The following is a 27,827-nucleotide window of genomic DNA, read 5'->3' on the forward strand; positions in this document are numbered from 1 at the left end:
TTACAAGCATATTTTTCACTTTAACTGGAACTCCGATACCACAGGTGATGCTGGGCTCTCCGCCAGACTCTTGCCAGCTTTCCTAGGCAGGGACGAGCCACATGGATCAATTCTGCAGACTGCACCTGCAAGGACTTGCCTGGCTCTGAGCACAGCACCTCCAGCCAGCACTCTCGATCAAAGCTGCCCTTCCCCAGTTCTGGCCAGAGAGATGAAGGTTATCAATACAGCCACACAACTTGATGTTTTAATGCTGTCCCCAGGGCTAGAGAAATGACAACAGTCTACAGCCCTGAGACAGGAAGGCAACAAGATTTATAGGAAAAAGAAGCTTTTGCAGGTATAAGGGGGCTGGGCTGAGGCTCCTCTTCAAATACAGTATATTGCAAAACTGCTTCACCCCAGAACTGGCCAAAATAAAGCAAAGAGACATTCCATCTTATCCCCTCACCCCAATTCTGACTCCTTGAGTAGATCAACCCCACACGCAGCAGCTTGTAAACAAATCTGCTGAAGAGGAAGTGCCTGACCGTCCTGCCCCACTCCCTGCAGAGTGAAACATTTGCTGTAGTGGTGCAACAAAAATGAACAGCAGCAGTCAGCCATGACTCCAAAATTAGCCCACAATAAGAGTCATCTCTCTGCAACATTCAGTGGCTGCCCTTAAAATAACTTTGTGCAAGTCTTTCCACTAACTACACCCCACGGGGTAGCGCCACAGCTCACGATGGAAACCCAGATAGTGCTGCGTGTGCAAAAGTCCTTGCCCTAGCCACACTCTCAATCATCCTGAGCAGCCAATTGACAGTACCTGCCCAGCCAGAACAAAGCAATTCAAACAGCAACGCCTAACCTCCACGCTTGTTCCTCAAGCTGAAGTGCTGGGTTTAGGTACTTGGGCGCATGCGTGAATTTGCATCTTTAAGAAGTGTGGGAAGACAAAAATATGCACAGAGGGTGAGGGGGGAACATCAAAGATTCCATTTAAATACAGCTTTGTGGAACCATGAGCACCAGCCACTGCTGAATATTGAATCTTGGCCTGGGCTCTGGTCTGTCCTAAACCGATGCAGGGGAATGAGCCCAAAGCTGTAGGGGCCATGGCTGAACCAGGACAGATGGCGAGTTTGAGGGATTTCCAGCAGCTTATGGGGAAAGAGAAGAAGAAAGGCAGGTGTATCTGGGCGTGCCAATTGTGGCCCCTCAAGCCCAGGCTGTGCTGCACAGAGTAGCCAACGCAAACACAGCAGACAAGGCAGTGTCTGCCCAGAGCATGTGAACTCCAGCGCAGAGAGGCAGAAGACTCTTCACTAGGATTGTACCTGAGGTAGTACAGGGACTCTCCCCTGACCCCAGCAAGCTGGTGGCCAGACTCTAATACAAGCACCAGCCACCCTGACCCAGCTACAGCTTGCCCAAGGGACTTTGCCAATCTTCAACAGACACCAGAGCAGCACCTCAAAGCCCTTCAGGCACAGGCTCTGCTGCTGGCTCCCTCTTACCTGTCCCTAACGATGATCCCAGGCAACGTGGAGAAAATACTCCCTTCCCTCCAAGGTGACAGCTCTGCCAGCACAGCATTGCAGCAGCTCCAGCTTGCGCCAAGGGCCCTGGTTCTCAAAGAACCAGGTGGAACCCATGATCACGCCACTTCATAAGCTTCTTTCAGCCTTCTTCTAATAAACTAGTGATATCTGAGCACCCACCAAGGTCCTGCACATCGTATGTCAGCAGTAGCAGATTGGTAGGGGAAATCCCAGCCCTCTCCAGCAGGGGGACGGGGCCTACACTTCAATCTTACTGTACCAGGCCCAGGACAACACAAGACTCAACACACCAAGTAAGCCAAGACAGCTTCCAGCACATGTCAGCCCTGCAGAGCCCAGATGGAGGATTCATTGGCCCAGAACTCCTGCTCTGTGAGCGTGAAGGGACATACTGCCTCCTCCACAACAAGTGACATGTGTGCTTAGGGCCAGGATGTTATTTTGAGCGAGCAGTGAACTAAACTCTAGCCGTGGGCCCACTTCTCCCTCACTTCTCCCACAGGGCCCAGGATGGGAAGAGACTATTCTCCTCTGCAGTAGAAATGAGGTCCTGCATGCAGGGACCCGAAAGCTTTCCCCTCACCCAAGTGCACAGAGCAGGTCACGCGAATGCAGAGCCTACTGCAATAGCACTGTTGATGAGATTTAGCAGTGCTGTACTGAAAAGCCTTGAGAACCAAGCAGGGATTTGAAGATGGGCTTGGGGACATTTCAGGTCAGAGTAGCTGGGACAACACAGGCAACTGGAGAGAAAGGCAGCAAGATGCACGGAAGTACCCTGAGGGCTTTCTCTCCTTGCTGGAGAGTACTGCAGCCACTGTTCACCCTGCAGACCTGAGTCTAGGGACGCCAGCAACCACAGAAGGCCGATTTTACAACCTGGCCTACCTGCCACAGCTTGAGCAGCTTATGAAGCCGAGGGCGTCATCTGCAGAGGATCGCAGTCAGCCTCAAACAGAGGGACGTTCCCTTTGGCAGTCTCCAGCAGTGCCGCCTCTATCCTCCTGCCTCAGCCCAGTCCTCACTGTCCAGGCAAGGCAGAAAGGCTGCAAGAGGCAGCTCATCTACATTCCCACAGAGCGGCCCACGTTCTCCTCTACAACAGGAAAACCATCACTGCGTAACGTGCTAAATGAAAAACAATATTTAATTAGGACACAGAGTTAGACAAGCACACAATTAAACGTTCTATTATTATCAGTCTCACACAGTTTAAGTCTCAGTTCAATAAAGAACCATTAAAAAAGGCTAATAGATTATCGGAATGCAAATAGAGTTGTGCGTGGCATTCCAGCAGCAGCATGGGGACAGAGCTGGTCAAAGCGTGGATGATCCTGGCACTAAGCAGGCACGCAGACGCGCTGAGAGGGCAGGAACTCATGGGGCCCACACAAGAAGACATCAGCTTGCTCCAGCCAGAGTCCTGCTGCTATCTGCAAAGAGAGCAGAGCGCTGGCATCGCAGGTCTCTAACAGAGGCTGGAAAGTCACAGTCAAAGAACTGCCAACAGAAAGGAGTCAGGATGGCTGAGGCAGCTGCCTTCAAGCAAAGGCCTAAGCTTTCCAGACAGCTCTAATGAGCCCAGACACCATAGATGACACGCAGAGATCTGGCGACAACACTGAAAACAGAGCCCAGAAACTAGGCACGACAGGGCAGGTGGAGAAGATTCCGACCTTCTGCCCATCCAGCAATGAATCCCCCAAATCCCTAAGAGCTAGATTGCATCCTCCTGCACCTGGGGGCAAAACTCACCAGCATAAGCAAGGGTCCATCCAGGTACTGCATCCCATTCTCCAGATGCGCCACAAGGAGAGCTTCCCAGCTGGATACTAGCAGGACACCTTGGTCTGCAGAGAGAAACAAGTCGGGGAAAATGATGGTGGGAAGGATGGTAGGAGACTGTTTCTTCTCTTCCCCAGCACTCAGGGACTAGGCCTAATCCTCCTGTGTTTTTCTTTTCCTACAGAAGTGGAGAAGAACCCTTTTTGTTATGCACAAGGAAGTTCACTAATACACTTAAACACCCCTCCCAGGCCTGCATGGAGTTGGGATTAAGTAGAGGAAGAGCTATCATGGTTGAGTGGTTAAAACAGACTAAAAGCCCACAGGGATTACCATACTCACATACAAGACCCTGCCAATTCCAGCCCTCCTTACTGGCAAGCATCAGCCAGAACCATATGTAAACACACATAGGTGAGAAATGAGTATGTTGCTAAACTTCAGAAGTTTTGGAACAGTTCCCTAAGAGCTAGAAAAACTACACAGGAAAATGAGAAAACCCTTTCTCTGATTATGGGCTGCAGCGCCCATCTGGCAGGGGACGGGACAACTCGGGCATTCGAGTCCTGTGTGGCTCTGAGCAGGGGACTGCTTGCAGCTCCTCGCTCAGCCACAGGGACTTTGCAAGGCCCTGTTGGGGTGGGGGAGAGGGCACAGGCAGAAGCCCCTGAGGATAAAGTATGATTGTCACAAGCACCACAAAGATTCAAGAACAGAGCTGCTAAGTTCCCTCCTTTGGTCTGCACTGCACGCCAGAGAACAAATTCCAGGGAAGTCCAGCCTAAATTGAACATAAATCCACTGAGCCCACAGCATCAAAATCCTTAAGTCTATTTGTCAGCAGTGCAGGAAGCCACTAGGCTGACATTTCTGTGGGAGAACAAACTGCTTGTGCCACGCTGTGGCTGCAGCAGGGATATTCCCCACCTCGGAGCAGGACGGCAGGCGGCTCGGAGGCCCCGGCAGTCCAGCCATGGGGCTCCTGGGCAGGGGCGCAGGCCCTCCAGGAAGCACCACTTCTGCCAGAGAAGATCAGCACCAGCCAAAAGCAGCTGCCCAACAACCAGAGCAGCAGGTGAGACTGCCGAGGACCAGCCAGAGGCTAGACCCACACTGCGGAAACGCTGCTCAACCAAGAGGCAGATCCAAAGCAAGAAAATAGTGGTCCCAGACCAAGCTCAAAAGGGGTCCCAGGCACAGGGGAAACAACTAGATCCACAGGCAAACAGCAGGAAGAGCCACCACAATGGGAAGTACATCTTGTGAGCAAGAGGAGGGAACGGAGAAGAAGAGGAGAACAAGGGAGGATGTGAAGCAGTCATCGCTTTCTCATGGGAAGAGGACAATGATGTAGACCTGAAAAAAAAAAAGCTCACTCAGCCAGGATGCCTAGTAATAAATTTATTGTATTTTATTACATATTCCCTTTTCACTTAATTCCAATTCCTCATATTCAAACTCTTCTTTCTGAAAGAAAATGATTTTTAACATAAAAATATAAATTCTGCATATTAAAAGTGCATACACCTTGAATAATAAAACATACAAATAAATAATAAAAGGCATTGACACAGTCTCATGCACTTGTCCTCAAATAATTTAAAATTTATGGTACAATGTTCAATCCCAAGTAAAGACAGCCTGCTTTCCAGATTACTGTACAGTTCAAAAACATTAAAATACAGAAGAGAATATCAAAGGTGTGGGCAAGCCCCACGTCCCAGTATCAGTGTACAGTGATGTGACATGCAGTTTTTAGAACTGTAGATATTCCAGTGTAAAATCTGACATTGTGTCCAGAAGAGAAACTGCATTTGTAATAGGACTTAAAATTCAATTTTAACCAATGGTGAGGCACAGTTGGTGAGCAAATCTGTACAAATTAATACTTGGAAGGCCACAAGAAAATAATCTAGCCACTTGTAGCCTGTATTCCCTTGTGTCACCCTACCCAAGGCAATGTAGCACCTAAAAATGTTTTCTTATTGCACTGCACAAATGCCATACAATCCTAACACTAACTTTCTTGCACCGTTTGTGCTGCAGGGCCTAGAGTGAAATAGAATTTGTGTTTACACTTAGTTTTAATCTGTGTCTTTTAAAAAACACTATTCGCAGATAAATTGAGTGCTATCGCCTTTAAAAAAATAGAAGACTTCCTAAACCTTTAGACCTAGTATAGATATTGTACAAGTCTTCATGTACCTTTATTTTACAAAGTAAAGCTACTAATAGTAAATGCTTTATGGTGCTTTTATTAAGAAAACCATGTAGTACTTTCATCTCACCACAGATTAAAACTAAATTTCAGTTGCCTCCACAGATAACATTAGATACTGCCAAATTATTTCGGATTAGTAGGCAAAAGACAAAGATACAAAAAGGATTACAGTAAAATTATTTGGAATGTCATTTCAAAACGCTCTCCATGACCGCTGATCAACAGAGGAGGGGGACAGGGTTCTGGCACAGATGCCACAAAAGGAACAGGACCTAAGAAGTCTCCCCGACACAAGCAGCGATTGCTCAGTACTGGCTACTTTAACTGCTGCTATGAAAACAACGCCTACTAAGAGGCAATATCTCCTATGGGGTCACAGCCAGGCAGCCCAGGAAGAATCCCAGGCTTTTTAGTTTTTCTTAGCAAAATGCACTGCTCATTAAGAGAGCTTTCCATAAACCTCCCTCTCAAGTAAGAGACCCTGAACTGGCAGCTCTCCGTTCTTCCCAATCTATCCAGTAAAACTACGGCCCTGGCTGGCCCCACGTGGCCTCCAGCAATGCTGTGCATACAACAACCCAAGGTGGTATTTGCAGTCAGACAGGAGCACGGCTCAAAAGCAAACGCCACCATGGTTTTGGAGCATGAACAGGAAATAAAGCCACCAACATACGCAGCTGGGTCCTGGACAACGGCTCTTCACCCAGGAAGGCAGGCAGGAGCCTGCATTACCAGTACGGGCAATACGCCAACAACTGGGAACTGCTCCCTTAGCACTGAAATTCAACAGAAACTCTTTTATGAGTGTTCGTACTACTACAGATGACTGCCTCTTCTCACAACAGAGTGTGTCATTAAGTTACATAGAAAATGGCAGGTTACATACAAAACACTGACCAGGTTATCCCTAGTCAAAAAAACGAAAAAACAATACGATACAGAAAAACAGTTTGTTCTCATTTCAACATTTCAAATTCCTTTGACATTATGCTACACTCCAGTCTTGTCAGTAATCCAGAATTCTGCAAAGGAAAGAATCAAAGGTGTGCAAATAAAGCAGGAAACCAGGTACATGCTCCTATGTGCTGACACACAGCTGCATTGAGAAAGAACTACAGACTCAAAACAGCGCTCCAGAGTCTACCTAGTAGCTTTTGATACTGAAAGCACAGTCTATGGTTTTTATTAGATGCTTGCATAGTTAATAAGTGCATGCAATCGGGATACAGCAAGAGAATTGCCATGCAAAATTGCCTTAGCACTTAGAAAAAATGGTTGATCATGCTCAAGTTTCAGCTTTGGAAAGCAAACAACTCTGCATCTAAGGAAGATGAGGGCACTTACAGTGGCATAAGTGTACTGTAATTAAGCTAGTTTTCTACCTAAAGCATCTTTTATTTAGCCATATTTAGTAAGTTTGAAAGGGTTAACAGTTTGCACATCCGACATGAGACACAAGTTACCAAGAACTGTAGGCACCAATTTGCCTATCAAATGTGATTAATACAAATAAAAGGTGCCTCTTTAATATACGTCATTGAAAAATGTGCTTATAATTTGTATACTACGAAACACTATCCAAAAAACACAGCCCAAAAAGGGTAAAAATAATTGCTTTAGGTGACTCCAACAGTAATCTAGCTCTGGAATGAAGGTGCTGCTTTCCTGCACCAGGAAGGCTTATTCCAGGAAAAGGAGCAAGCGTCAAACTAGAGATGTGGTAATCTAGGAGTTAAGAACAGCCTGATGCACATGAATGTAATTGAAAGCCGATTAGAAACATATTCTAAAACCTTTCAGAAGGCTTGCTTCCCCTTGAAGCTTGCATGGTTATTTGAGAATAGGGTTAGCACTGAGCCTCCCCATTTAAAAACATTTCTCAATGTAAGACTGCACTGTAAAACTTTGGTTCCAGATTACCAGCCTTGGAGTCTCAGACTCCATTACTCCCAAACTAAGATGCTTTCTCCAAAGGAAGCCACACCAAAGGCCATTCAGTACATGCCATAGCTGTACTTGACTAGTAAAGCAGACCCAGACTGCAGCCGTTCTTGCCTCATTCAAAAGTACAGCCACCAAGACTTACAGGCCCCACATACCACCACCCAGGGGTAGAGGGAGACTGCTGGCCAGTGACCTTCAGAGGTGACAGAACCCACCTCCTCCACAAATGTGGTGCTTCTGAAGCCAAACCTGAATTTTAAGAAAACACATGACCACTTACAAACAGCTACTTCAGAACAGTCACAGGCCTTCACAGTTTTAAGGATCAATACACAATGCCACGGTGGTGTTGGAATCTAGGACTTGCAAGATCTGACGTGAGCAAGATCTCCCTCAGGAGCATTCCCTACTATAACGTCACATCCTTATATTTAGGCAATGTAACACACAGACAGGAATTCCTATGCATGAAAGGGCTAAGAAATAAGACTGATGTAAAGGAAGGAGAAAAGACTGGATGTTGTTCTTCCCCAATGACTTTAAAGAGGGCCTGCAATAACCTACATTCTCTTTTAGAAAGATTTACCCCTCACCACTGAGGCAGCCTGATTGCTGTAAGGAACATCGTTATTTCCTGGACCCGCACCATTTAGCCCTCTCCTATGTCAGGAAGTTCATATACTACTGGAAACTTGTGATACTGAAAAGCAGAGGATACAGAGTGGCAGCAAACAGCTACTTTCCACACTGCTTTGTTATGGAATCGACACAGCCATGAGAATAGGGACCACGTTTTCCAGGTACTGTATAGTCATGCTTTGCTCATTTTGCCTGGTATGTGCCTTACATTCAAAAAGGACCATAACACACCCTTACTAGTAAACTGTGTTGATCTTCTATGACGCTCAGCCCTATTAGAACATTTTGCTTGAGGAGTCTGGCCTTAAATCTAGGCCTCCCCTGAGCCAGAAAGCATCCCACCTGCAAGCAGCCTACCACAGAAGAACAGCAGCTCATTCTTCTAAGAGAGACAAAGATCAATGGAAAGAAGAGGAGCCCTCTTCAGTCCATTCCATGCTTCTCTGTAAAGCAAGGAGCCTGTGCACCAGAGCTTCCATTTGCAAAGGGACAAGGTACCATATCCTAACTGGTAGAGGACACAGAGGAGAGGGTTCTGGAGCTGGTTTCCACAAGGAATTATGACCAACACACAGAAAAAGAGCTAAATTACATACCACAGGAATGCAGAGGTTTGACTGGCTTTTAACAGCAGCACTTGGCACCAAGACTTCTCATTCCCATTTTGTCTAGACATAAGGTCTATTGCCACTCTCATGCCCCAGACACAGAACTGGACTGGTGTTCAGCTAAAATGCAAACTCAGACATGGCTTCAAATTTCCTTCAGTAAAGGCATGCAATACAGGAACAATAACCACCTCAAAAACCATAAACCAGCTTCCAGTTTATACTATATAAGACTTCTTCGGTGAATGACAGCATGAGAGGGAAATGTCATTCCATAAAAGTAACCCTTCGCAAACATCCCACGGTAAAAAGCATAGAAAACTACATTCCGTCTATTAAAAGATACCAAATCAAGTTAGCGCTGGCTACCAGGATTACATTCTTTCTAGAAGAGCTGTTACAAGGGAAGAGCCAACACAGTGCAAGATCTCAATACAGATAAAACATTAAACAAATATTTTAATAGCAACATTTCAAGGAGTAATTTAAGTAGTACAATGTGAAGTAATTCCTATCTGCTCTGCTGAATATAACAAAAAATAATCCGAGTTATACATTTAGAAAGCCAGTTGCACAATCTTTGCTTCTTGTGGCTGCATTAAATGAGAAGGAAACAATATATGGGAGAATTGCACTGAAGAGATGGTCATGTTCAGGTTTTAAAATATAGTCCAGGGCAGAGTCCAGCATATTGTAAAAACATGCAAGCTACTGGCATTGCTCACGGGCTGCATGAAAGTAAGTACTGCAAAACACATAATCAGGACAGAACAGCGGTTATACTACACACGGGCTCATAGTCGCACATTAAATAGAGCTCTGTGGCACCAACAGTTCAGCTCAACATACACATGCCTTTTCACCAAGGTGACAGCTACACTCAAAATGCACTTCTCTTAAAAGCCTGTTGCAGATATGTGGTGAGCTGAGGATGATGTGATCAAGAAGCAGCAATGCGCCACAACAAAACCTCTGAGCAACATTTCCTGCAGGGTCCTCGACGCATCAGCTCAAGAGAGGAGATAGAACAGGCTACTGATAGCTACTTGTTTGAAGGCCATTTGTTACAGTGACAGAAAAGACTAAGAAACAGGTCTGTCCACAAGCTATGCCTTAAGAAGCTTAGCCAAATGAGGCTGTACAATAGGCAAAGATCTCACTCAAAGGGCAAGTGTGCACAGAGCACTGCCCAGTTGCTGTATGTTGTGAGCTACAAGATAGGTTGGTGCTATTCATAAAGGATATGGTTATTAATAATGCAGTGCATTAATTAAACCTCCAAAATTAGAAGAGGTTACACCTTTTAAATCTACCTTTTAGAAGAAGGCTATGTAAACAAAGATGTAACCAGATGTAGTGTTTTAACCCTGATAGAGACTGTCATTCAAACAAGAACCAAGATCAGTTTTGGTGAAACACCGGGGGAGCTAGACCTCTCAGAGAACATGAGAAATACATACCAAAGAAAAGAGCATAGCACTGCACTAGAGAATATGAAAAACTGTTCCACAGTATTTTGGCATAGCCCCACCAGCCTGCATGAAGAGGCTTGTTCAAAGCACGCTCAGAGAAGGCAGAGAAGACAAGACGACACTTGACTTATCTAAACATTACTCCTATAGATAATGGATGCTATATTCACACCACTACAAATTTGAGCATATTAGGAAATGCTTCTTCTCAGGAGTTTAACCACAGAGGTCCTAACAGCATCACCACCATTCTAGTGCATGAAGACAGCTGTCTCCTATGGTACTGTAACAATCTTCCACCTTGTACTTTCACAGATACTAGCTGCCAACCAGCTGTTGCTTAGTGATTTCTTCTGTTGCTTAGTGTAATAATACTTCAGAAAGGGAAAAACAACTAGAGAGGATGGGTAGAGGTCATTTTAGGTACGGATAGAGTAAAACTCTCCATAGACACCACCAAAAAAAAAAAAAGCTACTTACACTTTACAAATAAACTTTCTTCTGTTGGAATGAAGAAAATGAAATCGCTTACACACAGACACATGTACGCACGGACACACAGGTACTTTTCTGGATCTGTCCATCCACTAATGCTAGTCCCTCCTATACTGGCTGAGTATATACCTGAGAAACAACATTAGTGTTGAGATATTGCCCTTTAGAAAGCTTGAAAAAAATGGAGAGGAGCAGGGAAATAGGGTTGAGAGAGCGCATAAAGAAGCGGCAGTCTCTCCTTTTCAGTTTCCTTAGCATCCTTCACGGCTCAGGACAAGGCCATACATGAGCGTGGACACAGCCTGCTCAGAACAAGACCAAAGGAATATCAGTTCACAGCTCTACAAAGCACACTAGTGTCAGTGTAACTGGGTTTCAGATTTCAGACCTTGAATCTGAAGAAAGTTGTTGCATTTTCTATAAAGAGACTTCTGTACAAGTGCTATGGGACAGCTGCGTTCACGTTCAACGACTCCAACTAGACTACTTGCATCAGTGCTGGCTGCCTGTGGCTATTTGGTTTGACGGCAGAATCAAAAGGCGCTTTTAACAACTTGCAGTTAACTTCTCCTCAAAACATACATTAGGCACATGAACAAAAAAAAAAAAAAAAAACAAGAGCTCAGAATAAATTAACTTCTCAGCAGAAGAAAAGACACCTGGATTGCAGCATCTCACTGAGGTTCCAGAGAAGGCCGTACAGACACCTGCATGCTGGAAGGTAATTTTTTCAGCGACTTCTCAACAGACTGCTTGCCACTGGAAGGAGACTGGACTCCAGGATCTAGCTGGGAAGACTTGGACTTGCGACTAGATAGCAGAGAATGTTTGGTGGGTGTGGCATCTTTTGAGGCAAGCTTTTCTTTTGCACTAACATTGGCATTGGTTTGAGAGGCTGGTGGAATGACACCTTTCTCCAGTTTGTCCTCCAGCACATTTTTACTGGCTGACTTGGAAGAGCTACCTGCTGTCTTTTTTGGGAGCATTGTTGTCTTCCCCAAGTCTGCTGATCTCCGGGTCTCCTTCTGCCTTAAGGCTGATTTAAAGAAAGACAGTCCTTTCTCGTCCGACTTGCTGTCCCTCTTCAACCCAGAACGCACACCAACGTTTGGAGACCGCAGGTTGGCCATGGAGGAACTCCGCACATGCTTGCTGTCCACTGCCCTACTGTCACTCCTGGAGTGGCTTATCCGGGGGGAGCTCGTTCTTGAACTGCTGGTAACGCTCGTTTTATCTGACCCCAGACTTATCTTAGAGCCCTCTCTGCTGAGGCTTCGGTCTGAAGTCCGGCTCTTCACAGCAGAAGAGCTCTTAGTCACCGACCCTGATGGAGTTTTCTTGGTAGCTGTGGAGGATGGAGAAGAACCTGACTTTTGTTTCTGTTGAGCAGACGGGACAACCACCTCCTGGGGCTTGGTGCTATGCTCCTTCCTAACTTGACTTGGAGCAGGAGATCCGTGTCGCCCACTGGCCCTTGAAGAGTCCATCTTGCTTCTGGAACGGGAAGCCTTCTGGGAACTCTTTAACGGAGGAGAGGAGTGAGAGACTTTGGGCTCCTGGGTAGATAAGACTGTCCTTCCCTTCCCCAAACTCCTGTCTTGCTCAGAAACTCCCTTGGAGCTGTGAGCCTTCTTAGGGGTGCTATCTGCCTTTTCTGGAGTTAGCCCTGTCCCACTGGGGGCTTTCACCTCTTTGACTGGAGAGCTATCCACAGAATCAGTCTGATCTACAAAGGCAATTTGATTGTTGTTATCAAAGGGGTCCAAAGCAGGGCGATTCCTGTCTCCCTGCACAGAGCTTTTACTAAATCTATCTAAAAGATCTGAGCTGGATGTCCTTACAACAGATTCTTCCCTGAATGCCCCTTCCATGACAGCCAAGGGGGCTCTGCGAACTGTCCTGTGCTCTCGCCGACTGCCATCACAGGGTTCCAAGTAGCTGCTAGATAGATTCCTCAAGCTGCCAAAGCAAGAGGTGGAGACTTTATCATCAGCAGCCTCTCCAATCTTCTCCAGGGTGGAAGCAGAGGTATGTACAGGGGAATCTCCAGAGAAGCGTGAAGGAGAGTTGGAGCGCATCTGCAGTTTCGCAGAGAGTGACCATGAGGGCCTGACACCATTTTCACTCACTGCCAGTGGGCTGGTGACAGAGGATCTAGATGACAAGCTCTGACGCTGTACGCTTCTTACAAAGGGTCGAGTTGAAAATCCTCCTGCAGAGGAAGGAAGCAATATTCTTAATACAAAAGCCAAGCCCGCAGTCTATTTATCCTACCCATCCACAAACCCCATTTCCCTAAAAAGGAAAGACACAGTTCATCTATATCATACCGTATGCCCGATTTCTTCATGCCTGCTGCAGGCACAATTCTTGCCTAAGAGAGGCTGCACAAGGAATTCCAGCAAATTGTTCCTTGCACTGTGGTCACCCAAAAGTAATTCTGTCTGAAGGCTGTAACTGAAAATCCAGATTATCCTCTCATCCCTGAGCAGCAGGACATCAAACACTGCTTTTGCACTTCATAAGTCCTTAAAACTAGCAATGAGTTTATCAACTATGATTATGCTATTAGAAAGAAATTTATCTGTATGAAAGAATATTTACCCATATCTTCCTGTAAAAGGCAAACTAAGGTTTTTACTTCTTCAAATAAAGCAATATTTGTATTCACAAAGAAGGAACAACGGTAAGCATTTTAGAAAACTGACTACAACGGTTGGATTTGACCGTTATCATAATACTACTGCAGGGCCAACTCTACATCCAATTCAAGAATCCCAGCCCATCCCTTGAAGCTCAAGATTTTCAAGAATTAGGACACTACATGGAGAAGCAGGTCAAAGCCTTCTGGCTTTGAAAATAACTGAATAGTTATTTTCACATGAGCGTATTAGCTATCTTCTCTCCTCCCTGGCAGCAATTGTCTACCGCATGACAACTCCATAGTAGGCAGCAACAATATGTCAGCCGCCCTGCAAAGGAGCTGCAGGGAAGTCAGGAAAACGCACTGCTAAGAAAACAAGCTCTTGATTGACAGGTTTCGTTGATGGTATTTTCTTCCTCTGAAAAGCTCCTTAATGTTTCTGTCCTGCTTTTCCCCACCCTTTCACACCAGAAAAGCCCACCAGTGCCACAGCCCATCTGCTCCTACTGACAGTGCCTGCTAGCCCCATTTGCTACAACTGTCCCATGCATGTATTATGCAGCTATCCTAGCTATCCTTTTATCTTGTAAATGGAAGAGATTACTGGCTTGAGAAATTAGTTTTTGACCCAACTCCCCTCATATCCTGCAGTGTTAATACACACCATCATCTTCACTCCTTTCACCAGCCAGCTCGACTGATTCTGAGAGTGAAGCCAGAGATGTGCGCCGTGATGAAGCCGCTGAAGCAATGCTGGGTTGCTTGCTGCCAGGAAGACGGCTGACCCAGTGTTCACACAGAGAAGAGCTTGTGGAGCCTGCAAGGAATCAGGCACAGAAATCAGGCCAGTAACGTGAAGCTGTAAAACACATGAATCCTTGTAAGGCTACTGAGAATAAGGTATGCACCACACTGCACAGGGTTCAACAGACACCTAGACTCTAGAGCTGCTCCACACAGCCACAGCATCCAGCTATTGAAGAGAGAATAAATCTTTACTCTTATGATACAGTTACGATCATAAACACAACATAGAATAGCACTTGTTCCAGTATGCTCTGCACGAAAAGAATCAGTAACAACACACAGGCAGATGACGGTATTTGAACTGCCACAAAAGACGCAGTACACATCCTTTCCAAACGGAAGTCACCAAACCTTATCTGTTTCCCAGCCTACCCCAGATTTACAACCAACACATTCAGCTGCTGGCTGCTTATCTGAAACCAATGGCAATGCTAGTGGGAATGGACTAGTCACGTCTTTCTGTCACTGGATTGACAGGGGTAGCTCTGAGCAGAATTACACATGGCGGCCTCCCCCAACTCCATAGCCTCTTTGCCACATCTGGCCTTCAGAAGGCAAGCACAGCCAGAATAGGTGGAAAGCCTCCCATGTCTCCAGTGTAGAGCAGATGACTCTCAGAGACAAACTGCTGGGACTGGGAGAGCAGGAGTACAAGCAGAGCCGGGCAGAAACTCTGCAGATCTATGAAGGAGAGACTACAAACACTCTTTGACAAAGCCAACAGGGCTTTACCTGCCACAGAGCTGTTAGCAGACCATGATGGGATTGCGGTGCGTCTCTGGTAGAAAAGAATATATGCCGTCTGCTTGCAGACTTCATTTTCAGAAAGTTGCTGAACATCACTGTCATCAAAGCAGTACCACTGGCCATCAACCGAGTTTTTGCAATATGCTGAGAGAAAACACATTACTATTAGACTTTCCTCATTCCTGCTCACTCTCGTGATTGCTGTGTGGTAACTTAAACATGACCTTACCTGCTATGACAGACTCAAAGTGGAGAAAAAAAAAAAGGAATAGATTTAATTGCACCACATATCCTCTTCTAGTCTGACCAGAAGGAAGAAAGCTCGAGACCACTACACTACAATGAAGAAAACTAACACTAGGTAGAGTAAATCCTGAAGTGAGACTGCTCAGAACAGAACACCATTTGAGGCAGCTCCATTCACTTCATGTTTTATTTTTTGTAGCAGTCTGCCTCCATCACTGAATCTTCTCCTGACTGAGCCTGCCCAGGACAATGCCGCCCAAAGGAGTACGTTTGAAAGGGGGGAGGGGGGGACGGGACACACATTTGTTGGGCTATGCGAAGACATACAGACCTAAGAACCAAACTTCTTTGTTTACTTTGTTTATCTCTGGCTGTCTAGGAGCTGCTGGAACAAGCAAAGAGGTTAATAAACTATCTATTCACATAGGTAAAGTGCAAATACCTCTTATGTATAACTGCCTCTTGCAACTAAAGAAGTTTTCTGTTTTCAGCAGGAAGGAGCATTTTGAAACAGGCAAGGCACATCATTTTTTTCTTGGGAGTAATGTAATAAGCCATACTGATCTCAAGAAAAGCAGAGAGGAATAGAAATGGGACATACCTGTGATCCACCCCCTGCACGTTTTAATTTAATATAGAACCCATTCTGAGGATCTGACTGAGCAACTTGTTCACAAGCAGATGCCCAGAATCACTGCTTTGGGTGACCAGACACAACAGACTCCCCACCCACTCATGCAAGGCTGTCACCACAGCATTCTCACATAGAGAGAAGACAGGTCTTATTAACATGTCTGGAGAAAAAAGGTGTCAGGTAAGACACTTGAGAAATGGAACAATGCTTGTTTAGCCCAATAAGCGAAAGTCAAAATCATAAAAAAAATTAAAAAAAAAAAACAACCTTTCAAATTATATGAGCCAGGCTCTTGTTAGCCAGGTTAGGTCCTTTTGTCAAGAAAAGGGGAAGAAATTGTAGACACTCAACAGCAAATAGGACTGTGTTCTTTCTGAAAAGATCTACCATACGCAAACCAGCAGAATACTTGCCTGTATAGTGCCCGCCTTGCATGGTGCCATGGTGATTGCAAACAGCGTACAGGTCATAAATATAGTCTTCAGGATCCCTTCCAAGACCATAAGGTCGCCTCCATGGCGACCAATGAGATGGCAAACTCCAGCTGCTCTGACTGCGTTTAACCACATGAGGAGTCATGTCCAAGCCACTCAGGGGGAATTTAACCATGTTTTGAAGTTTCATCCTTCGGTCTCCTTCCTGTGTAAACAGGGAACAGCATAAGCTGCAGTGGCAGATAGGCCACCATGCTTGAAAAAAAATAGGGGAATGCACAGGGCAGAAAAGCTGCTTCTGAAGAAATACTATAGTCGGATCACTCTCTTACTGACAAGTGGTCCCTCCATCATCACAGATATAGGAAAAAGAGCAAAATTCTTAGACAAAAAAAGCTCTCACAATAGACATGAAAGGAAGATACAAAAGCAGCTATTTAAACCAACTACAGAAGGCAGCAGATGCAACATCAGTTGGGAGCTGCACAAAGCTTCCAATATACGTGTGGCAGAGCCACAATTTCAGGGCCCAGCTCCAGGTTTAAAGCACAGGCACTGGCCTTCAGAGGTGCCCATCTCTCCCCAGTGATGGGAGAGAGGCAAAGGCAAACAAGTACAACATAAGCACTTAAGTTAAGCACCTAAGCAGTGCAGCTCGAGTCTAGGCTGCAGCATCAATACAAACTCATCAAGAATATCTGGTTATGGGCCACAAACAATTGATAGCTGGAATTGTACTCAGGAGAATTGTCATATATGCTTGCCTTGATACTCTTCACTAGGCATGTGCTTTTGAGTAGAGCGGGAGACACAATACAGGTCATCTATGTACCTGACTCAGTGCAGTCATTAAGGCTTGCTGAACGTGATTGTCCATCTAGGCGCTCTTCCAGTGCTGTAAACTTGGAATGAAAGTGCCAACTGCCTATTCAAAAGGCTTGTTTGAAGAGCAATTTTCAATGCTCCTTAGCCTCTCCTGCTGTCCACCTTTTTTTCTTACCTGTCTAAACCTTTTGAGATGTATGATGAGAACATCAGGTAAGGTCCAAAGGCTGAGTGTGATGCTACCCTGCTGCAGCTGCTTGCAGTGTGGGCAGCGCCATGCATCATCTGGGGCAAGCTACAAGAAAGCACCATTAGTTTCCAAATTCCAACACAGCTGTTTGCTCTCACTGCTCCTCTGCTGCCCCGGGCCCAGCACAGACACTGTACACACACCCCACCTATCTCCAGTATTCAATAAACTCCCTGGAAGTGCTGGGTTACCAGTGATGCTTTTCAAAATAGCGATAAGCAAAAATGACATATGTGCCTCATGCAGGAGGTACTTCCCACTGCATAACAGAATTTAGTCAGCGTTGCTGTAAGGTGGAAATAGCTTCTCTGCGCAACGCTCCAATCCCTTAGAAATGAGGGAGGAAGAAAACCAAAGGCAAAAAAGCAGACAGGCTTGGTAGCCAAGTAAAAGTATACTCACAAGAAAATTCACAGCAGCAAAGAAGGAATTGTAACAAAAAAAACATAGGTCTACTTGGAATTTCATATTAGATACCTTGCTGCTCTCTGGGAACTGGGCTCTTTCTCCCTACAGCCCACTGGCCCAGAGTTACAAATTGCTGAGGTGTTCTCCTTGGTGGACAAGGGAAATATCTTTTCAAAGACACGAACATGACACAAAGTTCTATCAACAGCCCAGTGCTCAAAAACTCAGAAGCCAGAGAGGCTGTAAGCTGTGAAACAACTTTTCCCTCACCTCTGAAAAAAGTGATCAGAGAGGCTCCAAAAATTAAAGCTCAATCATAGGTCCTTAGTCCATATCCGGGACTATCCCTCTTTACAGGGGATTAGAGGCCTCTGGCAAAGAAATATAGATCACTTACATTTTCTAGGCAAGGCTAAATAGACACATCTCTGGTCTGCCTGCTGGCACATTATCATCCCTGCCACTTCAGCTTCCTCAGACACAGAGCATCCTCTTCCAGGAAGTGTGAAAAGGCTGCTCTGAGGCCATACAGTGTTAAGCTCCCTTCACTTTGATTTGAAGATACATTAACAAAGTTCTTCTCTAGAAGCTACGTACAACGTGATATAAGAAGTCTGGAGCCTCCCCACTAATAACTGAGCTAGAAGAGAGTGGCCATGCTTCTGGAGAAACTTTGAGTTCAGAGGACACTGCACTGCAGTTCAGTGGATCCACCCTTTCAATGCAAGCTGCCTTCAGCCCCTCCCATCCTGCCTCAGGCTTGGAAACACATAACTGTTCCAACTAAGACAGAACAGCAACTCCCATGAAGTCCTTTGTAATGTATGCCTGAAAAAGCATGCTGCTATTTCACAGGGAGGAAACTGCAAAACAGAAGAGTAAGTTCTTTTATATATATTTTTATATACACACATATATGTATATGCATACAACGTACAATTATACATGTTATATATAAAAATATATATAAGGTATTTTGTGTGCACATATATATATATGTATATGTATTTATATAAAAAGTAGAGCCCACAGCTTTCTCCTCACTGCACAGAAACTCTATTAACAGGACTGATAACTAGCGTCACGTTACAAATTTAGTCTCCTGTCCCAATGAATCAGTGTTTGCAGAGGACAATAGCTACTCTGCTGTGTACATGAATTCAGGCAGCACACGGACAAGCTAAACCTTCAGATTCTTCGCTGCTCTACAGTCTTCTTCCCACCTGTTCTTCTTTGGTGTAAAGTTGGAAACACTGAGATAAAGTGCAGGTCTGAGGTTGATGATGAAGCTCTCTCTGCTGGCGGACGCTTTCAGAGTCTGGAATATACTCATCCTCCGTATTCACAAACAAACTGCATCAGAGAGACAGTACATTTACCAGCACAGCCACCTGCTCCCATGTTGCAGATGAGCAACACAGTAAAAACAATATTAAAGTGTAAAAAGCAATATTAGCAGTTATTTCCTCAATTTGTCCCATCACATGGGAGCCAGAGCTGACTGGCAAGAGATCACACTAGAGCAACATAACTAAACACAGGAGCGGAAAACAGTTTCAGTGGGCACCCACTTCAATTTTCCATCTGGATCAGCCAGAAAAAGCCATCCACTGCCCCCAGATTGTCTCACATGAATATGATTTGTAGGGCAAGGGACATGCAGGAGGAAGATGGGAAGCCACAGCTTAGACACCTGCTCCACAATACAAAATACAGGCTAGAGAGAAAAGGACTCCAATTTAAAGGAACTCTAGTTCACACAACCCCAGTCTGTCTTTGCCGACAGTGACTAGGGCACAGCCAAGGATGGAGATCTTGAAGGGTGTTATGTTTGCTGCCCAGGTCAACAACGCACATTGTGCCAAGCTATTTGCAAGCATTGCTCCCTTGAAGGGAACACGGTATAAGGCTTTCTATTCCATACTTACTAATCTTTAGTTTCTTTGTCCCATTCCACCACCAATTTCACATGAGCAGTTCCCCCCTGTCCACATGACTTCAATGCCCTGGAGAGAGGGGCAGATAGGAAGTTAGAACACCTTTGAATCTGAAGCCTTTGTTACCTTTCACGTGCACGTGTAACTTCTTTTAGCCCTTCACTCTTCCTCCACTGCCACCCCAGAACAAGTTTGAAAAGGAGAAAAGGAGTGCATAGGGCAAAAATACAGCAAAGAGAGAACTGTCTTTACTTTTCTCTCTGCTCCTGGGAACAAGGGCCAGACTTGCCTTTCCACTGTTGGATGGCACAAGGGTCGCTCCTCCTGAGGTAGCAAGTATGTTATGCCCACAACACTGACCACTCGCAAGCTGAATGGGCAAACCTGCAAAGACGACAGTGCAAGGTAACTGAATAACTCAAACCCAAGTTACACATATGTGTAGATCTGTTCTCTGCAGAGACTGATAAGGAGTTTATCCTGGAGTATGCGTTTTACATAAGCAAAGAGTTCTCATCGCCATGCTTGGTAACAACATCTATATACCAAGCAGCTAAGGTTTTGTACCCCAAAACTCTTCTACAGTGACTAGATAAGACACCCCTTCTTCACTCTCCACTCCTGGCTGGAGTTCTCATCAGAAACACGTAATCACTGAGCAAGTATTTCATTTTTTCTTGGGCCAAGAAGCACTTACTGCACGATTTCAGGTACAGAGAGCAGCACTGACTTCTTAAATACTTCCTTGGGGGTAGAAAAGAAGAGAAGCCTGTAGTTTCTTCACCTGTCAGTCTAATTTTACCTGCACCATTCAGCAAGTAGCAAACAAAAGCATCAAAGAGGCCGACTTGGGCATTAACGCACAAAGAAATACTGGGAAGGCACCAGTTCAGCATGTGCAGCATATTTATCACCTGAAGTAACTGACTCCCATTTTATTTCAAGTTACACAGTTGGAAGTCTCAAAGCAGACAAGTCAGTTGCCTCACCTGCATGCAGGCTGTAGGCCGCAGGAAATACTGCATCTTCTCCAAAATTTCCTTCTGCAGAATATCCCAAGCAATTGTTTTTTCCAAATGCAATACAAAGGGCAAGCCAAACCTACAAAAAGGAGTAGCATTTGAAGAAGCAACGGAAAGGTTATTTGGTTCAGTAATCAGACCCTCCAAATAGGATAGTGCCATTCTCTTCCTCGCTCTATGCCACAACACTCAGCACCCCTCAAGCAAGGCATTTAAACATTTCTCTAGAGAAAAGGTGCTCAATTTTGAGGAAATGCTGTTAAAATTTCCCCAAGTAATCCCACTCAAAGGACCCTTTTCAATGGATTGACGTTCCCCTCTCGTGCTCAGACTGCTTTCTTTAGACTGAAGAGCTTTACAACTCTGTTACCACAGGGATAGGTTTCTGCGAAATAAACTGCAGGGGCTGAGAACGTTTTCAGCCTGAGGTTGGCACAAATGCCTTTGCCATTGCAAGGGTCATTCCTTACCCTCCTCCTTGCTACCTGTGCTCCAACCAAAAATTCTACATACCACACAATTTGGTCAGGTGACATTGCTGCTCTCTGAAACGGGACAGCTCTTTACAGAAGGTGAATGTTGGCCAATCTGACGGACAGTCAACACTTTCCAAAAGACAATGCATTGTTTGAAGTCCAGCAAAACTAGGAATATTTTGCTGCACTTAATGTTTTTTGATTAACATATTCTTTATCGTCTAATGCAAGATAGGAATGCACATTGTGATCCCTTCACATTGGCTTTTCACTATATGGCGAGTAAATATCAGATCAATTAATGAAGCAGGCAAAACAATAAATCTAACCACGAAGTCACCAGTCACCTTTTGCTTTGTTGTCCAGTGCATGCTCTGTTACACACTAGCAATACAATCTTATCATTTGCTGCTTGTCTAGTAGAGGACTGTTCCAGTTTTCCAGATTTTGCTGTTCCTTGTGAGTAAGATATTGTTCGGGATTGCTCAGTGCCATATTTCAAGTTATTCAGGTTATTGTTTACATGTATTCCTGAAAAGTTAGGAGAAAGGAAATATTTTATGTTTTATCATTTGCCATTAGTGCCCTGACGTCTCCATTAACAGAGGCCCCCCTCAAGAAACATTCCTTCAGCCTCAGAGGAGCAGTTCAGCAATCAAGACTGACTGAATCTCTTTTTTTTTTTTTTTTTTTAAAAAAAAGACTCGCACAAAGACTTTGCAAAGCAGTTACTCTTCACAGTGACTATTTCTTTACAGAAAAAAGTTGTATACAAGTGCTCATCTCACTGATATTTCACAGTAATTTGTACAAGTACTCGTAGCTTGTCTGCATGCAAAGAAAGCTAGTGATAAAAACTCTGCTTGTAACATTCAATAATAAAATTTGTCTTTGATTATCTTCTGTCTACCCAGCTCTAAATATTGCTTCTTCTAGTTAGTGTGAGCTACTGCCAAACGGTGCATCTGAAAGTGCTAGCCAACCCAGCAGCCCCTCTCACTCCTCCTGCTGCACCCTAGCAGCAGAGAGCTCAGAGGGAGCAGTACCACATCACCAGTCACTGCAGAAAAGCCAAGACAAAATCCAAGAGCTCTCAGGACCTTCATCCTACAGACTGTAGTCACTCCCTGTCACTTAGAAGGGGACAGGGAGAAGATGAGTGAGTTTTAAAGGAAAAAGTGTTTGTTCATTTCTGAGACTAATTATTTAAAAGCAGATTGCTAGTGACGAACAACAACTTCAGTGGCTTGATCTGGTCCCTAGCAGACCTTCAAATTAAGCCTGACAAGAGTTTTCAAATTAAGCCAGCCTGCCCTGACAATCAGGGCCAGGAAGAGGAAAAAAGCAGTACCCATTACTTCCTGATACCCTCCCAGCTGACACCACCATTAAGGCTGCTGAAATGAGTCTGGACAAATTCAGAGTTTAAGTCAGTACATCAGGACACCATCTACTTGTGGGACTTATCAAGTATCCTCTTCCAAAACAAGTACCCCTCATCCACCCACCTGATGTGAGCATTAAGCAGAATTACCTACTTACCTCTCTGACTAAGGATCCCTTCAGGCCTAAATATCTCTGGAGTCTCAAAGGCAAAAATACAGTCGCTTTCGTGGATTGTGCCCAGGTCATCAGTATCACAGAAGGAACGATGGAACCCATCGTAGTACATCTCTGTCAGCACAATCTAGAGCCGGAATAAACAAACAAGAACGTATTAAAACCACCAACGCCTGCTCCAGATGAGCTACCCTATCTCTTGATGAAAGTTTTCCTGCTAAAGGATGGCATTTCTCAAAACTTTCTAGTATCAGCCAGTAGCGAGGAACAGGGAAGAGGACTACAATAAAGGAAAAGCAGTAAAGGTAGTATGCAAAGAGGTTTTGATGGGATCCTACAGCTTACAAGCCTTTCAAACAAAAGCATTCCTGTGCCTTTCCCATAGGTGCCAACACACATGAACTGTAGGGTTGTCAGGCAGGGCTGCACAGAAAGTTTATACGCTCTACAAACGGCCGTCCTAATGTCATCAAGTTTCAAAAAGTCAATGCACAGGGAGGGGGAAGAATTCTTACCATCCCATTTCCCCCATTCAGTTGTGGATAAGAGATTTCATTCTCTACATATCCAATACTGCTTGCATATTGGATGAAGGCTTTAGAACTCCTCCTGAAGGAAGGGCACTTGGGGATGAGACCAGCCTGTTACCTGCTCAGTGGGTATCTTGGTTTCCGAGGAGACCGCTTCCCGCAGCCTAGCCACTGTTCCCGAGATAGGCACTGCCACCCCAATCCGCATGCAGTGAGAGCACTTCCCCTGGTACACCACGGTGACATAGAGAGGCCTGCAGAGAGCACAGGGAAGACCTGCTTGGGCTGAGCTTTTCTTTGCAGTACCTTGAACACAGTCAACCTGACCTAAGATAGTGGACAGGCCAATTCCGATTTGGTTGCCCCATTTTTAGTTCTATTCTAATCAGGTTATTAATTCACTTTAGGCCACGATAACTTCTATAGTGAAGAGGTCCTGGTTGTATCCAGGCTAATTCATAACCTAAAGGGCCCTAATGGGCAATCTAGAATCAAACGCTGGAATTACTCAGCCTCAGTCGGATGACTACCTTCGATTTTGAAAGATTCTTTTCTTACTATATGGACTGATGAAAGTGTTGCTTGTTCCCATAGACAGTCTTCTCAACCCACAGAGTTAAAAAAATAAAATTCTATTACAAGGCAATCAATTTTCCAACTTGGATCCTATAATGCAGCTTAGGAGATCCCAAAGCAGCACTGCAAAGCATTCTCAGAGCTACTGGGAACATGAGCAAAGTTATTCCAGGTTATGCCTCAAAATCAAATTCTGGCTCCAGTAGCAACCAAAAGTAAAGCCTTGAGAAGAGTATAATGGTGTAGCTGGCCTACAGGGAATGCTCTTCCTGGCACATCCTCTCAACCTCCACTTGTTGGTAGAACAGGGACTTCTGAACTAGATGCAATATCGTCATATTTAATATTTTCTTTCATTACTTTATCCTGTGGGTTCAAGAAGCAATAGAAGTTTTCAGCATTCATAACATCAGGTTAAGCTGTGGAAATCCTTTTCATCACACATCGCACAAATAAGCGTCTCCTTACATTTGTTTTGAATTATTATGTAGACTTTTTCTAGAGCTTTTTTCTTTATTGCAAACAGCTATCTGTCAAAAGCAAAACATTTTGCAGCAAGAGTTTTAACTCCACTTTTTAAAATCAAAGTAATCAGTAAGGTTGTTCCCATGGAAAAAGAAATGCTTCATTCTTTTTCTCCTTTTCAATTTTAAAAGGCTATAAACTAAGTCAAAAGCAAAATATTTTGATTACCTGGAAAAAAGACTTCTTCCTCCCATAAGTTAACTCTATAGGAAGCTTTGAAAAGGAAGGAGTAGTGGGACATTCTGAAACAATAAAGGGCTGAATTTTCTGATTTACCTGCAAAGCAAAAACGTTAAGTCCCACCTAGCACTATCATTTTTAAAGAACTACCAGAGAGATTTTACTGACATCTCTTCCTTTTGAACTAAATTGCACACCACCATCTATGTGGGAAACAGCCAACACGTTAACTTCGAGACATAGTTACATACCGTGTATGAGGCAAAGGAATTGGCAGAGAGATGCAGAGAAAAGGGTCAAAGGTGTTGCTCTGCTTCTGGCAATGAGGGCATGTCAGAGAGGATCTATTAGAAATAATAACAGGACAGAAGTTATGCATCATTTTGTCTGAAGTAGATAAACGATCAAAACACAAACAACAGCCTTTGCATGTCAACTCAGCTGCTTCTTTCTACTCGCACCCTTTTTCCACATGAAGTAGCTCTGCACAGAGGCTGGAGAGACAGATAGCTGCTCTAAATGAAGGGCCCCTAATTTCTAGATCCTTTCAAAGTCATCAGTCTCAGAGTTCATTACAGGGCATGCCGGAAAAAGGCTGTACTCCAGACATCGCATTTGGCTTTCAATAAACATCACTGCAAAATTAATAATTTGCCAATATCAGCTCCAACACGAAAGACCTGACAGTGCTGTTCTCCCTTTGAAGGGGGGGGGGGGGGGGGGGAAGTGATGGGAAAGAGATGATAACAGACAGTACCACAGATGTACAGATCTCTCATTCAGAGATGAAAAAAACTAAGACACACATAACTTACATTCATAATTAATACTAAGCCAGTGTAAGGTGCAGGTTTTATACCAGGCTTAAAGTTTCTCATTTGACAAAGGAAACCTTGGCAAACACTGCCTAGTAATTAAACTTCCTATAGCAGGACAGACACAATCCATCAAGGAACACTGAAGTTAAGCTGTTTTCCCCGATTAGTTCTGGAATTAGAAAGCTTACTTTCCAAGTATGGAAAACTCTGGAAAAGCTCTCAGGAAGCAGTGAGGGATTCAATTCAGAATTCCCATTGTGCTAAATAACAAGAACTACTGCAAGGTCCTTGCAATTCTCAACTCCCCAGCAGTCACCAGGCATCGCCAGCCTTTCCTGCAGGGTCCTGCCTCTGAACAGCCAAGATAAACCTCAGAACGTTGAGTTGTCCTGAATCTTTGCTCCATTAAGCACTGATTTGCCCTGGGAGCTTTCAGGATCTGCCAGGGCAGATGAAGTGGCAGCACATACTGTAGATTTGTCCTGAATATACAAGATCTGAAATAGCAGAACTCACTCCCCTCTGGCGCAAGATTTTAGTTCAGAGTTCTTTCAGCAGAAATTTAGAAACAGTTGACAACATAATGACACTGGTCTCAACTGTACTGAGAACTATTAGCGGGGAATTAGAAGATACAACCACTGCACTACTAGGACTCACCAACCACTGCCAGGGTGGAATTATGCTGGGGTCACCAATACATACAACAACACCCCAGAGTATCATACCTGTACTGGGCTTGAAAGAGTTCCTGCACAAAAGTGCTACTGATTGGAAAGGCTGGTCCCTCAAGCAGCACATCGTCCTCCAATGGTGGCTAAAAGAAAAGAGTAAATCCCAGAAGCAGACCCAAATATGTAGGTACACCACACTGGATAGCTCCACTACTACTAGTCAAATTTGTATCCTCCTTGACCAAAACCACCAGAAAAACGTCCAAGTGTTTTTAAATAACAAATGCTCTCTGCTCACATAGCTGGTTATGTAGAAATGTGATGTAGCTAGGGCAACCCAAAAAAAGCAGGTATCTCATGCCAGATGATATATCTGGCAGTCACTCCCCTGTAATGTTTGCCAGCTCCTGCAAAGCAGTGTAGGACCATTCACAAGCAATTGTGCTGGGGAGCACCTGCCAGGGATTAATGAAATGGCTAGTTACATTCACAGGGCTAGAAAGTGTTTTAGCCCAAGCTTTTGTTCCACCTGAATTATCACAGTTGAGAGGTCGATAGGGAGATTTAATTTAAAAACAATGACTGTCAAAAAAAAAAAAAAAAATCCCACAACTACTTTTTCATGTTGGCCCAGAGTAAAATTCCTTACCTTCAGAGGAGGCATGCCGCTGTATTTCACTACATTGTTTAGATCTTCATGAACTCTGTCTAAAAGCCAAAGCAGAAACTCCTGCGCATCATGCTGGGCATTCCCACGGTACTGCATAGCATTCTTTGACACAATATTCTGCAGAGGAACAACAGAGAGAGCATACAGCAAAAGCACAAGAATTGAACTCTTCGCTTTACCAGAACTTTTACAATCTGACAGGCACAACTAAAGGACATTCAAATATCAGAGATTTCAGATACCTGAATCAGGTGCAACAATGACATACCAATTGATCTGTGGAAAGACCAGAAGACAGTATTGCATGCTGGACTCCACCCCCAACTTGAGTTAAAGATAAATGAGATGTTACCTGCTGGATAGAGAAGCTGCCACCTGCCCTCAGAACAGATCAGAGGGTTAAGGTAGCTGTTACAGAGGAACTGTATTGTAATTTAAATAGAAATTGTTATAACAAACTTGGGACTTAATTCATATGAGACGAACACCCAAGTAATCAACGTACAAAACTTTGGCACAAGTTGAGAGTGAGGCAAGCTCATTTTAGTCTACTGACAATGAGAGGCAGCATTTCTCCCAAAGCTAACACAGGACCTAGCATATTTTTAAACAGCTTATTCATACACGTACCACATGGACAGGTTCAGAACCAATTCCCAAAAGTCTTCTGTTTAAGCCAAAACAAAGTGTCATTCCCAAAACAAGTTTTTAGTCTTCTGGTATCTATTCACCTTGTCTAGCTCATTTCTGCTTTGGTGAAGCGAGAGATTTCCCATTATCCAGTTGCATGTGCTCAAGCCCAGTACCAGAATACCAGTCTAGAAATCGGTCAAAATCAATGCATTAAAACTATAGGTGCTTCTGCAAATCAATCATCCCAATAATATGCAAGTAAAGCAAACTTATCTGGCATCAGACATGCACCTAACCACTTGAGCAATACAGTTACCATGCAATTCTCTTCACTAAGTATCAAGTATTCAATATGCAAAATTTGCTCATTCAAATAGCGTCTCCTAGTGCCACTGTCTGAAACAGAAAGCTTGTTTAGGATGGACCTCTGCGCAGCAGAAAGTGCCCTTTAACCTGGTATTATACTTGTCGTTATGAGCAGCTCACAGCCAGCTAGATGCAGCATTTTATCTTCAGCTGA

At 44.4% G+C, this 27,827-nt stretch overlaps 1 protein-coding gene across 4 annotated transcripts in view; it reads right to left on the minus strand.

Annotated features, from left to right (window-relative positions):
• Positions 1–2,676: 2,676 nt before the first annotated feature.
• USP31 (ubiquitin specific peptidase 31) overlaps positions 2,677–27,827 on the minus strand; it is a 42,856-nt gene continuing 17,705 nt past the window's right edge. Inside the window, exons 2-19 of one of the 4 annotated variants that reach the window (XM_068908253.1) lie at positions 26,654–26,791; positions 26,059–26,147; positions 24,764–24,856; positions 23,350–23,485; positions 22,684–22,828; positions 21,489–21,672; positions 20,633–20,744; positions 19,933–20,027; positions 19,635–19,712; positions 18,930–19,059; positions 17,224–17,343; positions 16,203–16,428; positions 14,895–15,053; positions 14,020–14,172; positions 11,371–12,923; positions 4,590–4,688; positions 3,303–3,397; positions 2,677–2,980 (exon numbers count right to left, since the gene is read on the minus strand). In XM_068908253.1, the coding sequence (XP_068764354.1) occupies positions 11,386–12,923; positions 14,020–14,172; positions 14,895–15,053; positions 16,203–16,428; positions 17,224–17,343; positions 18,930–19,059; positions 19,635–19,712; positions 19,933–20,027; positions 20,633–20,744; positions 21,489–21,672; positions 22,684–22,828; positions 23,350–23,485; positions 24,764–24,856; positions 26,059–26,147; positions 26,654–26,791 (3,396 nt within the window). In that variant the 3' untranslated portion in view covers positions 2,677–2,980; positions 3,303–3,397; positions 4,590–4,688; positions 11,371–11,385. Of the gene's footprint in view, positions 2,981–3,302; positions 4,689–11,370; positions 12,924–14,019; positions 14,173–14,894; positions 15,054–16,202; positions 16,429–17,223; positions 17,344–18,929; positions 19,060–19,634; positions 19,713–19,932; positions 20,028–20,632; positions 20,745–21,488; positions 21,673–22,683; positions 22,829–23,349; positions 23,486–24,763; positions 24,857–26,058; positions 26,148–26,653; positions 26,792–27,827 lie in introns of all 4 variants that reach the window. The other 3 variants (XM_068908252.1, XM_068908254.1, XM_068908251.1) reach the window with 3 other exon arrangements.

The sequence above is a fragment of the Struthio camelus genome, chromosome 15 (genome assembly GCF_040807025.1).
Source record: "Struthio camelus isolate bStrCam1 chromosome 15, bStrCam1.hap1, whole genome shotgun sequence".
Lineage (NCBI taxonomy): Eukaryota > Metazoa > Chordata > Aves > Struthioniformes > Struthionidae > Struthio > Struthio camelus.